The sequence below is a fragment of the Scatophagus argus genome, chromosome 17 (assembly GCF_020382885.2).
Source record: "Scatophagus argus isolate fScaArg1 chromosome 17, fScaArg1.pri, whole genome shotgun sequence".
In the NCBI taxonomy this organism is placed as follows: domain Eukaryota; kingdom Metazoa; phylum Chordata; class Actinopteri; family Scatophagidae; genus Scatophagus; species Scatophagus argus.
Genome location: NC_058509.1, coordinates 14,866,787 through 14,879,861, shown reverse-complemented (window position 1 = coordinate 14,879,861; position 13,075 = coordinate 14,866,787). Strand labels below are relative to the sequence as shown.

The 13,075-nt window shown below is 41.9% G+C and overlaps 1 protein-coding gene across 1 annotated transcript in view; it reads left to right on the top strand.

Moving 5' to 3' along the window:
* Positions 1-13,075, top strand: part of csmd2 (CUB and Sushi multiple domains 2) — a 254,062-nt gene that overhangs the window by 187,315 nt on the left and 53,672 nt on the right. Inside the window, exons 30-36 of the mRNA XM_046417596.1 lie at positions 540-742; positions 915-1,106; positions 2,180-2,318; positions 2,457-2,644; positions 6,015-6,209; positions 6,973-7,089; positions 8,915-9,028. Of these exons, the coding sequence (XP_046273552.1) occupies positions 540-742; positions 915-1,106; positions 2,180-2,318; positions 2,457-2,644; positions 6,015-6,209; positions 6,973-7,089; positions 8,915-9,028 (1,148 nt within the window). The remainder of the gene's footprint in view (positions 1-539; positions 743-914; positions 1,107-2,179; positions 2,319-2,456; positions 2,645-6,014; positions 6,210-6,972; positions 7,090-8,914; positions 9,029-13,075) is intronic.

The window sequence follows — 13,075 nt, the reverse complement described above, 5'->3', positions numbered from 1 at the left end:
TTGATTAAATCCCCCCCCCCCATCTTTCTTTTACAATTCAAAAACTGTGAATTGTATTGCTAAAAGCCTAGATTTTCTTTTTACATTTCTGTTTAATTATCATAATTTTAGCCTCCATTTAATATGAACAAAAGCTGAACCTCAATAATAACCTTTTAAAAAAATGGGGGATGCAGAATACTTTGTACAAAATTCTCCAGTCTGTGTATCGTCAGCATTATGTGACAAAGGAGTTGGAGCCTAGATGCTTCTCTTGACTAAAGCTTTTAATGGAAAAGCTGCAAGGCGCAAGTGGACTTCTGCTACAATTACCTTCCATTAAAAGGACCTGAGGTTTGTTTGAACAAAATCAAATGCATATAAGAGGTGGCAATATTCAGTGCCAACTTCATGATTCACTAAGAAAATACACAGCTTTTTGTGTGCCTGAGGTTGCTTTCTGTAAAGGAGATGCAGGGGGTTAAAGTCTAAATATATCAGACGGAGTGTTGTCTGTCAATTGCCATGGCCTCTAAAGTATCTGTCCTTGTTTTTAACAGTCTGCATTTCCTGGTTTTCCACACGGAGGAGGTCCACGATGTGCTTCGCATCTGGGATGGTCCTCAGGACGGAGGGGTCCTGCTGAGGGAACTGAGTGGCTCAGCGTTGCCCCCAGACGCCCACAGCACCTTCAACACCATCAGTCTGCAGTTCACTACGGACTTCTTCACCAGCAAGCAGGGCTTCGCTCTGCAGTTCTCTGGTGAGGAGGCAGAATGACAGGAGGATGGGGGGAGTCAGGGAAATGTTAGATGGGTTAAATGGCTGGGTGGGAACTGGTAGAGAAAAAACTGACAGGTTTAACAGTAATATACCTTCTTCATCTTATGACCAAGGTTAATTTTCTTTGACTGAGCCTTGTCTTGCTCCTTCAGTCTCTACTGCAACCTCCTGCAACGACCCGGGCATGCCCACTAACGGGACCCGCAGTGGGGACAGCAGGGAGCCCGGAGACCATGTAGTGTTCCAGTGTGATCCTGGCTACATCCTGCAGGGCGCCAGAAAGATCACCTGCACTGAGATCAACGGTCGCTTCTTCTGGCAGCCAGATCCTCCTACATGCACAGGTACCGTGTTAACACAGCATGTAGATGTCAGTTATGACTAATGATTTTGAATGGATTATCATGAGGACTAGCCAACCCTTTTCACCGAAATGCATTATATTCCTAAAGTATAAACTCACTCTGGTCATGTGATTTTAAAGGATATGATTAGTAAAGACAGAAGAGAAAGGTACATAAAAATAAATGCATCTTTTAAAGTATATTTTTGGCCTACAGCCCACTTATAGCCTTTTGCTGTATCACCACTCTCAATGATCTGAATTTTGTGAAGCAAGTAGATGATACAGATTCCCAATCTGATTACTTAACAGACTCCTTAAGTGAATCTTAAGTGGCAAACCCCATTGGCGTGTTCCCTCGATGTCTGCTAAAGTCACTGCCACAGACATCTGATCTGATTATCCTGTTTCTTGGTAACAACACAGACCTTCTCGGTCAGAGCTCTACGCTTCTTCTTTTTTTTTTTTTTTTATGTGATCACACTTGGTGCTCTACAAAACATTGTGTTAACAACAGCGATTAAGACCTTTTAATTAGCTACCCTCTTTAATTAGTGTTTAGCTTAATAAGTCTGATCATTTTTTTGGTGAGGGGTTGGGAAAGACAGTCCCCTGACGGTTACAGGTGAGATCATGGTAAGTGGGGCATTGGTTATTGACTTCCTGGAAGGAAGCAAGTAATTTACCATGTAGAGCTGGAGGCTGTAGACCACAGTTTAAACTATGTATCTGCTACTTTGAAGAAGGTCTTTGTTAAAACCTTTGGAAACTTATGTAGCCATGCAGCTTTTCTTCCTTTATTCTTTTATTTTTTGATAGTACTGATTGAGCTGTTAATAGCAGTCATTTGATTAACAATCAGTTTATTTAAAGTTTTTGCTATGTGAAAGTTTTACCAAAATAATCTGAAACAATAAGATCACCAATCACAGGTTTAATAAATAAAAACACAATTTAACAATCCTAAAACATAAGATTTTTGCAGAACAGAATATGTTTATAGATTATTATACAGCTAAAAATGATTGTTCCTGTTCCGTACTGTTGCATTTCCTTTCCGTGTTCTCCACATAGCTCCGTGTGGCGGGAACCTGACAGGTCCTAGTGGGCTGATTCTGTCTCCAGACTATCCTGAACCGTACCCACATGGACGGGAGTGTGACTGGACAGTTACTGTCACACCGGACTACGTCATCGCTCTTAGCTTCAACCAGTAAGCTTGCCAGCACAACTAACCGTGTCTCATAAATAAAACATTAGGTTTGCTCATTTTAAAATGATACCAGTGAAGTGTTTTTTTTTTTTTAATTTATTGTAACTGTGAGCTTTTTATTTACACTTCTGCAACCAGGTTCAGCTTGGAGCCCAGCTATGATTTCTTACATATCTACGATGGGCCAGACTCCCTCAGCCCCTTGCTGGGCAGTTTTTACGGCACAGATGTTCCAGATCGCATTGAGAGCAGCTCCAACACGCTCTTCCTAGCTTTCCGTAGTGATGCTTCCCTCAGCAGCAATGGATTTGTGCTGCAGTACACAGGTGGGCACCTTTATTTTTTGAGAAATGGCTTGAAAAGGCAGAGCACTGGGATAATTGGACAAAAGTTAGTGGAAATTTGGATTTTGTGTCTAGCCTCAGATTTTTCATCTTCAGCTTCTTGTGATTCTCGACCAAACAGTGAATTTTAAATAGCACGCAAAGCTTTATCCCCTAAACAATTCATGTTTTAAAATCCTTCCTCTGGCAGAGTGAGAATGGATTTACCCTCTGCTGCTTATCGACCTTGCAGATTGTTTCTTTTTAACTTTCTCTTGTGTCTAGTCCAAAGTAAGTGAGATTAGTTGTGTGAAAATTGCTTCAGAGAAGGAGTGGGGTGCAGCGCCCTGATCACCACCCACCCATTTGAGCCACGGTGTGCTTGGGAGTCATTATTGATCTGTACCTCCTCCAGTAGCTGGCTAACACAAAAAATTATGAAAATGAAAAGCTGACAGCATGTGCGCTTAAGCTCTTTTTGATCAGTGCTTTGCAGCTGCACAAAAGGCTTCTCATAAATTAGATCAAACAACGTTTTGTTTTGTCTCATGTCAGAGCTTAGCTGACTGCAGCATTGTTTGTGTATGTGTGTGTGTATGTGTGTGTGTGGTTGGGGGAAGGGTACCCCAATTTATTTACTCACATGATGCACACACATGGTGCACAATGATCACATTCTTGAAAGAGGGCCAGTTGGTTTTAGGTAAGATAATGCAGCACACCTGTGTTTTCTGCATTTGTGTTTCAGCCTCACAGGGGCAACAACTCAGAGCTTGTGTGTCTAAGCCTTTTTCCTAACAAATATATAGAGGATGTACAAGCTCTAAATTAGACAGGGCATCTTTGTTAAGGGCTTTGCTTGAGAGAATAGTGTTAAATCTTCCTAAATCTTCCTGCCTCAATTAGAGCTGTTTAAGGTATCAGACGTTTAACCAATTTCAGATTGACCCTGAGCTCTCTGTTTCTCGGCTGGCGTTCAGGTGGGATTTGATCCATGTGAGCTATGCAGCTGATTTCAGAACACTACCTGTTAATGTGATGCAGCTCTGTGGTTCACTTGTAAATTGTACATAAATGGAACAAAGCACAGTATTTTGTTAAGACATTGTTACAGAGCCTGCCCCTTAACTCACTCTCTGTTATATTTTCTGTGGTGTCTGATACAGTGTGTGATATTGTATGGCCAATCTGGTACAGCAGATGGACTCAGTGTGTGGCTCAGAAAAACTCTCTCTTCCCACTTCCAATTCTCCACACTAATGAACCATAACCAAATAATACATAAATTACCTCCTCAGTTTCAGACAAACAGCATGGCACAAAAGCGTGTTTGGCTGCGGGTTTGCGTCTATTTGGTGAGGAAGCAGCAAGTTGACGAGTTGGCCCAGCTAGTATTTGGTCAGCCCGCCGCTGAAAATTGCATTACAATATCTGCCTGAGGTGCTGTCAGCCTCTTTACCAAGCAATCGTTACGTCGTTCTGTTTCCATGTCTCTGACCATGTCTGATTAGGCTCTCCGGGGAAATATGTGGGCAAAAACTTTCCATGCCTGAGCCACATTTGAATAACACACATAGACACAGACGTGGGCAGATACACACAGAAATACATGCACCCTCATACTCACATCTGTCTCATCCAATACCTTCACCAGCTCCTGGGCTCATTTTCACTACACATCACATCACTTAAACTCCGCTGAGTATTTTCCAAAACAGACGATGCTACTCGTCCAGTTTCTCTTGCACCTACAGATGTCCCAGGGCCAGGCTTGCTAAATCGGCCATTTTCACTGTGTTGACCGACCTTTTCAACACTAGCTTGTGTCCAGGGCGAGTCAGCACCTAATGCCTGCGACATCCATCACACCTCAGCTCTCCTTTCCCATGTGTGCCGGTTTGACAGAGAAAGTGGCAAGGCAGGGTTCAGGTCTAAATCAGCCCATGGGGTTGAGCCCTTTCAACCTGTCTAGCCCTTTCAACCTACAGGTGCCCTGGGTGACAGACAGACAGACAGACCACATGCCCCAGCGCTCTGTTCATTCATGGAGGGCAGCCTCCTGTCTGGTCAGCTGGTCCCCAGGTTTCAACTTGGAAACTGGGCATTTATCCAACGTGCTTCATGTACTTTTTTATCTTAAATAAATCACTAGAACTTTAGTTAAACTTGTTCTAATTACTGTGCATGCAGAAGATATGTCTGATTTTAGCAGAAAGAATTTCTTTGATGGTACACAACAGGAGGAGCTTGTTGTTCATGGTGCAAATTGAACCCTTTTCTGAGTGGCAGATGGTGGAACAAGAAAAATAACATGTAAAAATCACATCCAACACGTTGATCCTCCTCATTAAAGTCGAAAGATTGCTCAGGAAAGTAGTTGCAGCAAAGTTATCAACTCTAAGGCAAGCAACAACATGGCTTTTGTAAATTCCACTGGCACAAAGAAAGAAGTCTAGAATAGTCTATACTTTTACAAATAGATGCTTTTCAAATATGAACATTGTTTAAATGTTTTCTATTTAAAGTTTGCTTTCATCTAGTTGTTACTGAGATAGTAGAGGCGCTTGCTCATTTTTGTCAGCTACTGAACTATAAGTAGAAGTTTTCCCGACAAAAGAAAATATTTGACTCACCTTCCCTTTTGTATGCGTGTGTTAAGTCATCAAATATTGAAGTTTTTCTGTGAGAGTCGACTGTGTTTAAGACTGAACTAAATTGCTTTGGGCATTTTTCCTATGTTTATTTTAGCTGTGAAGTGTGCCAAATTGACAGGCCTCCTCTCACATGCACACTTTCCACCAAAGAACAATGTGATGGTAGATTGAGCTAGACATCTTTCTTAAGACCTCAGGAGTGGTGATTGATATGTGGTTACGTACAGCGCGTGTGTGTGAGTCTGCTGACGGCTGAGTGTATGTGTGTGTGTGTGTATGTGTGCACATGCTTGCGAAAGAAAGCTTGCGTATGTGCATTGTCTTCTCTAGTTGACTGCACAGCAAAGCGCTGTGTGAGAGGCGGCTGTGTGCAGTCAGCAGACCTTGGGCCAGAGCAGTGCCACTCTCAATCAGCTGCCTGTCTGTCTCCACAGCCATACATACCTCCAGCAGCCACAGATGAAAGGGCACTGTCAGGGTCTAGAGAGAAAAGTGGCAGTCAGTGAGATATATTTACTGAAAGAGGAAAGCACAGAGTGGCGGGGGCAAAAGGGAATGAGTAAAGGAAGTGAAAAATCTGAGAATATCAGCAACCTTAGGCAGAAAACAATTTCTATTCCAGAATCGCTCCTGCAGCTTGATGCAAAAATCCTTTTATTGAATACCAACATGCGCTCTCTTCTGTCGCTGATTTTCCACTGTGTTACCTCTCTCCACAGAGAACCCCAGGGAGTCCTGCTTCGAGCCGGGCATGGTGCGCAATGGGACACGGGTGGGCACCGAGCTCAAACTGGGCTCCACTGTCACCTACCACTGCGACAGTGGCTACACACTAGAGGGGGACCCAACCCTCACTTGCATCATGGGGGGAGACGGCAAGCCGAGTTGGAACAAACCCAAGCCCATCTGCATTGGTAAACACTGACATCTGGAGACGGTTGTCAGCAACACAAACCATATCAGTGTTTATGGATTTATCCCATGTAAACACGCATGTACGATTATGCGGCTCTTGCACGGAGCTGTGTCCTACAGGTATATGTGTGGAGCTGTGTGGGTTTTGCTAATGTTAATGTATGTGAGGCTGTGGCTTTAATTTAATCTGCGGTTTGAAAAAAGCTTCTTATTTTGCATATCTGCCCCCCCCCCACACACACACACACTCATGACTGAGCCTGCGTCAACACCGGCTGTGCTCTGACGTTCCTATGACACGACTAACACACGCTGTGCATAGTCCCCTTAAAAAAAAAAACAAAAACAGCTGATTCTCACAGTGTTAAGCCTCAGTTATGTGTCAGGTGGAATACATGATCGCACCATGCATGTTTCACACGAACTAAACACACATTCACACGCAGGTTCAGCACTTGCACCAAGATACAAGCACGCGCAGGACATTTTTTAAGGGCTTTAAGCAAGGAGAGATCTGGGCTTCATCTTACCCAGGCTAACCCAGAGGGACACTTGGAAAACATTGCAATTTCACTGTGGCAAACACCAGGGACATCTTCCACCCAAAGCCCAATCAGACAAGAAAAGTAATTTAGGAGTAATGGAAGAGAGGGGATGGGAAGGCAGGAGGTAGGGAGTAAAAGAAATCTCACACTATTGGCTCTAGATCTTCCTTCTCTTTCTGCCCTCTCTCTTCATGTCTCATCCTGTCTCTCTGTCTAGCACCGTGTGGTGGACAGTACTCAGGATTGGAGGGAGTGGTCTTGTCTCCTGGTTACCCTGGCAACTACAGTAGTGCACGAACCTGTCTGTACTCTGTGGCGGTGCCCAGGGATTATGGTAAGCTACGGAAGACCGGTGTTACAGTTTTTTTTTTTTCTGAGCAGACATTTAATTATGTGTCTGTGAGTGCGTACAGGTGGGTAATAGTGTGTGTGTTTAATTATGATTTGGTTATCCTAAAATGCCATTCTCAAGCTCAAAGTGCACTCAAGTGCCTCGCGACATTCGACATATTCCGTCTCTGTGGAAACTACAGCTATCATCTGAATATTCTTAGTGACAGATGCATAGAAGAAAACAAGTGTATTCTTAACTCAAAATTGAAATGCTTTAGTCAGAAGTTAACTGGCTCCATTTTTTTTCTACACACACATGTAAAGTCACACAGCGATTGATAGCTCCCATATCCATCTGCCTCATTGCCACACACGTATTTTCACTTTAAGGAGCAGTTTGATAACTGTCATACACATCAGGTGATGTGTCTCAGAGCACACACACATACACATAGACATGCACGCAGGCACACCAAAAATAATTGGTGTCTGGGAGATCCAGATTTCCTGAGTTTTCTCTGTTTTGGCATTTCCATCTTAAAGGTCACAGCTTGCTTCCAATATGGATCTGTGATACTGGAGGAGCAGCAAATTATTCAGAAAGCAAAATGATGCAGAAGTGCGACACAGCTCAAACATGCAAACACAGAAGCATGCATTTTTCATTTACTTGCCCATAATGTCTGTCTTCCTTCACTCTCTAGCTGTCCTCCTCTCTTTTTATGTCTTTCTTTTCTCCTCCCTCCAGCTCTTTAATGAGTTATCAGCATCAGGTCTCTCTACAGGAAACCTTAAGTCCTATCATCGTTAAATTACACCAAAACAGCAGCGGCCAGCATGTGTTTGGCTTTGGGGTACTTCACCCCAGTCTTTTGAATGTCGAGGTCGTGACGCCCATTCGGAGGTCCGGCGCTGCTCCAAAATGACTGGGCACCTGTCCTTCTTGGACCCTGTCGGCAACATATTTCAGTCAATGGAGTCAGAGCGAGAGTGGAAATTGAAATAATTAAAGTCCACATTTGCATTTTCCTGGAAAATGACAGCGGGCCCCAAGGCAACGCGCTTTGTCGTACAGTCAGAATTACTCTCGCCTCCATTCTTGCCGATTATCATTAAGCTGATGCACCAGCCCTAATGATCGGCTATTTTCCTCAGTACAGAGGACGGAGTGGCTGTCATTGCAACCACTGGCTTCTCTTATCATGGAGAGAGATGAAGAGGGTGTACACATAAAGGAAACCACTAAGCTTAAGCAAGAATAACGAGATGCCACGTCACACAGAACAACTCAGAGGATAAGGTCCTGCCACCAAACCTAATGGACAGCACTCTCCTCTGCCCTGTCTCCCCCATCTTCTTCATCCTTTTCTTTAACCTGCAATATTCTTAAACTAGATATAGATTTAGTATGAAAGGCCTGAATACGTTCAGGCAATAGCTGTGGAAAGGATGGAGTTGAAAGGATGTTCCATAGTGGAGCTTTAGCTGCACATTGTGAAACAGATTGGCTGTCATTGCCAAAGCCTTTCATCTAGTGACAAGCCATCAAGCCCAGACAGGATGGCTGATCTAGTCATGTAATATCAGTTTTTGGTTATGTTGTCATAACTGGCTGTATTATCCAGCTTGCTTTTAAGAAGCCATTTGGATTTAAATTGCTGTTGATAATATTCTTTTGAATGTGCATACTACAAAGGACTTTTTTTTTTATGAATTTTCTGTGTCAATTCAAATGGATTTTAGAGTTTTCAAGTGTGACTGTGATGCAGTCGCAAATTTCAGCTAATTTCGGTTTCCTCTGATGTCAATTTTCTGTCTTTTTCTAGTTGTCTTCAGTCAATTCGCCTTCTTCCAAACAGCTCTGAATGATATTGTGGAGGTTTATGATGGCGCGACACAGCACTCACGTGTTCTCAGTTCCCTGTCTGGAGCACACACAGGTACTTAAACAAATACACACACATACAGATATCTGCTATGGGAAATCAGAAGGAATCCAACTATGGAAAATATAAGTTATTTACATTGAACAGCAGGCAAGCGAGACATGACTCTTACACGCTTGCACAGATTATGTTTTGTATTCAGGGTGTGACAAGTCAAAAAATGTGATTTGACTATTTGATCGCCTAGCCATTACTCTTTGACTAGAGAGGAGACTTAATAAAATTATTGTTGTCTTAGCCTTATCCCTTTAATAAGGATCCAGTTGAACCTGGAGACAAATTGCTGATACAGGCAGAGCTGTGGTGGCTGCAGGTGGGCTCCAATGAGCTGTAAAACAATTCAGCAGTGACAACAACAACTTAAAGAGCCACAGGGATAACACGTCAGCAGACGGGCTCTCGGCCTCGCATACACATACTTTATTAATCGGAATTGGTTTTACACAAACACAAATGTCAACTCTCAGAATATATGTGCATACGTAGGCAAACAGGTGCACTCCCTCATGTATACGTATGTGTGCCTGATTTAAGCCAGACAATGAGATTTCCTTTCTCCCAAGACCTGAAACAAAGACACCTACTCAAATAGGAATTCACATTACCGTAACTATCATAAACAGCACAAAACTTATTGTTATTGCATCGACCATATTGGCTCAATGTTTCACCCTGCAGCTGCTTGTTCATGTAGTTGTCTAAATTATTGCCGGAATTGCTGCACTGATGTCATGCCATTGATTGCAGTAATCAGAGATTCACAACAAAGATGGCCACATGCATTTATGTTTTTTTAACCTTTGTTTTGTGTTACATATCATGTATTATATTTTAGTATCGTATAATCTAACAAATATTAAAGAATGCCAACAAGAGAATTGCTGCCAATGAGAATGAGAATTGTTGCTATTTTATAATTAATTATTCACACACTTCAGTGAAATTCTGATATTTTTAACCTGTTTTTAACCTACTTCCTTTTACTCTTTATCAAAAAGTTTTCTCTCTGTAAGGATCCTTTCTGTAAGGTTGACAGACAGTTACAATCTCAGCCTGTGAGTGGCAAAAGAAGCATCTTTAGTGGATTTAACCTGAAGGTTGGAGTTGCCTCAAAGAATTATGTTGTAGCCGTTGTAGCTGTTCTAAAACTTTTCAAAAATATGAATCATTTCCACGCCAAAATTTGTGGTATGTAGGGCTCAGGTTTAAAAATATCACAATCCGCCTTTAGGTTTTCAATACAAAAATTGATATATTCCTGGGAAGTTCATTTCAAGATACAAGAAAATGACAACTTTACTGTAGCCTTTACTGTAGCCTTTATAAGCCTTATAAGATCTTAACCAAACCTTTTCCAAAATCTAATCTGTACCCAAACTCCAACTCTGAATCTTCTTTGACCTTATTCTTCACTTTTATCTGAACAGAATTTTATCCTTAGTGCTAAAGATAAAATGTAACCTCAACTAGTCTCTAAATGCAGTGAAGATTGACCCTTTTTTAAAAATATTTTTGATTGCATGTCCAGAAGATGTACAGAACACATACGCAGAGGTGGAAGACCTGAATAAAGCTATGGTGTAGAAGAACGGAGAAGAAGGAAAGCAAAAGAACTGTTGTGCGGTTAAAAAAGTTGTAAAATTGTGGATGCATGCATGTGATAAATGCCACGACTGTGTTTGGGTGCTACAAAAGAAATCACTTGAATGAAAGGAGATACAACCTTTCAAGAGGGATCGGGTAAAAAGGTGTGTGAGCTTAGGGCAGCTCCCCTTCTCAGCCTGCCCTAGCCCTGTGGCTTGACAAAAGCAAAATGATTACTTTGGTTTGTGTCCAGGGCAGCCTCAGAAAATCCAGTTTACAGCTCAATAAACAGGACGCTATATTAACTGCAGACTCCTGGCGGCAGGTTCACAGAGCTCTCTAACCAGGCATGGCAGAGCAGAACTGACACACTTTGGCAAAGGAAGAGAGATTTTTAGCCCACACAAACAGAGCTGCTGAAGAACTACCATGAATTAGGCATAATACAGAAGTGTGTACCTGCATCAACCATACAGATACACCGACGCTCATAAATCGATTAATGTACACATCAGCAAGCGTATAAATCAAGAGATTCACCCACACAGTCTAAATATACAAGCTGTCATTATGTGCAGTAAATATATAGTCAGGTAATGAGTATTTTAGTGGTTGGCAGGATGTTATTTGTCAAGCATGGTCAGTCACAGCTGTCAAAACACATGGGCTGACCTTGAAAAGCATATTCCAAATAAACTGGTCTCAGCATAGTGTTTAACGGGATGTTTTCATCACAATCATGCCACGGCGAGGCAAATAAGACTACAGTGAGAAGAAAAGGTGGGGACTGTGATTTGTCAGAGGCAGTGGTGATAAACAAAGCAAGGAAAAAAGGGAGAGTTGAATGTAAATGATAAAAGGTTTGGAAATAGAAAACAAAAGGAGATGGCACATAGACGGACAGGACAAGAGGACTGCCTCAACAAATCAAAGAGACTTATTGCTTCATGCTATTTATTTTTTAAAAACTTATTTCAAAAAAGGTGACAATTTTTTTTTCATCATTTAAAGTGTGAATATGAGGTATATTTGGAGTTTTTGTAGTTTGAAGAACTTTCCTTTTACTTTATCACAGCAACTAAAATTGTAGGACCACAGAACTATTGATTGTAGTGATTAGAAAACAGTTTTGTGAGGACCTATTTCACAGTAGGTACTCTCCAAGGACAAAAAAAAAACAGGATTGGTTGAACAAACAAGTAAACAGTGGTTGGTTGAACAAACAAGCCAATTCAGCACCATCAAACAACCATTTTTAATGAATCCATGTGAGGCATTAGCCATGTAAACAACCTGATAAGGCTGAACGAAACACCGAAAAAAATGTCCATCAAATTGCTATTGTTGTGTGTCACGCAGGACTGACCTGTTTGTCTGAAAACATCCTGTGGCATTTTAATTCAACCATGTTTAAAGGCACATTTGGACACAGGAAAATGATGAGGGAAAAAGGTTCAGAAAATACATAAGTGACGATTCTGAGGAGTCTATAACATTCTTTTCTCACAAAATTCCAGTGTTAAGTACTTATATTGCTGACGTGCGTTTGTTACTTTTGTTTTGCTACAGGCACACTGTTGAATAATTGAAAAATTATTTATTAAAATTATTCAGTAAAAATTCTCTTCCTTAATCCCAGCTGAGCTAACTCTGTCTCTAACTCTAATGCTGTTTGAGTTGCAGTTTAACAGCTGGAGTGTTAATCTCTCTAAATTTTTACACATGAATGCTGTATCTGAACCAGCGCATTTAGGTAAATTTTGACTGCGGACTTCCAGCCAAAGTCGTATGCATTCATGTATGTCTTTCACATGCCAGCATAGAGGATCACGTTAAGGGCAAAGTGGTTTGGAGCTGGAAAGTGGCCAGAGAGTTGATAAGTTACATGCTGGCATGTGTTTGATTTGTCTGGATATGCCTGCCCTGCACAGTAAATTATGAAACACTGTCACCATGATAGCACCCAGCAAGGGTTTCCTAATAAACTACCCAGCATGCCTTGGGGACCCAACAGTGGAATGGTGATGATGCATTGAGAACCTGTGCCATCAGTGCTATGTCAGGACACTGCACTTAAAGGAACAGAAATATTCACACACAGAAGTGTGAGCAAAACATGCGCATGCACAGGATAGAGTCACTGACACACACATAAAGACATGCAGATGTTGCCTCTGGGGTTAAGCACGGCTGCCTCCCACCACAGTGTGACAGCAAGCAGACGCAGAGTAATGAGATCCACTGCGGAGAGCCAGTCAGCGGCACACTGAGAGGAAGACAGAGAGACAGAGACAGAAATGCTCACACTTTGTATCATGTTCGACGTCAGTCAACAAATAGTTTTCCACCACAGTAGATACATCAGGGGGTTTTCCTTGTGTTTAATTACACTGTGATCTCATGAGGATAGCAGGCCATCTTATCATAAAATATGCTCTTTTTGAGGATTTGTTTTCT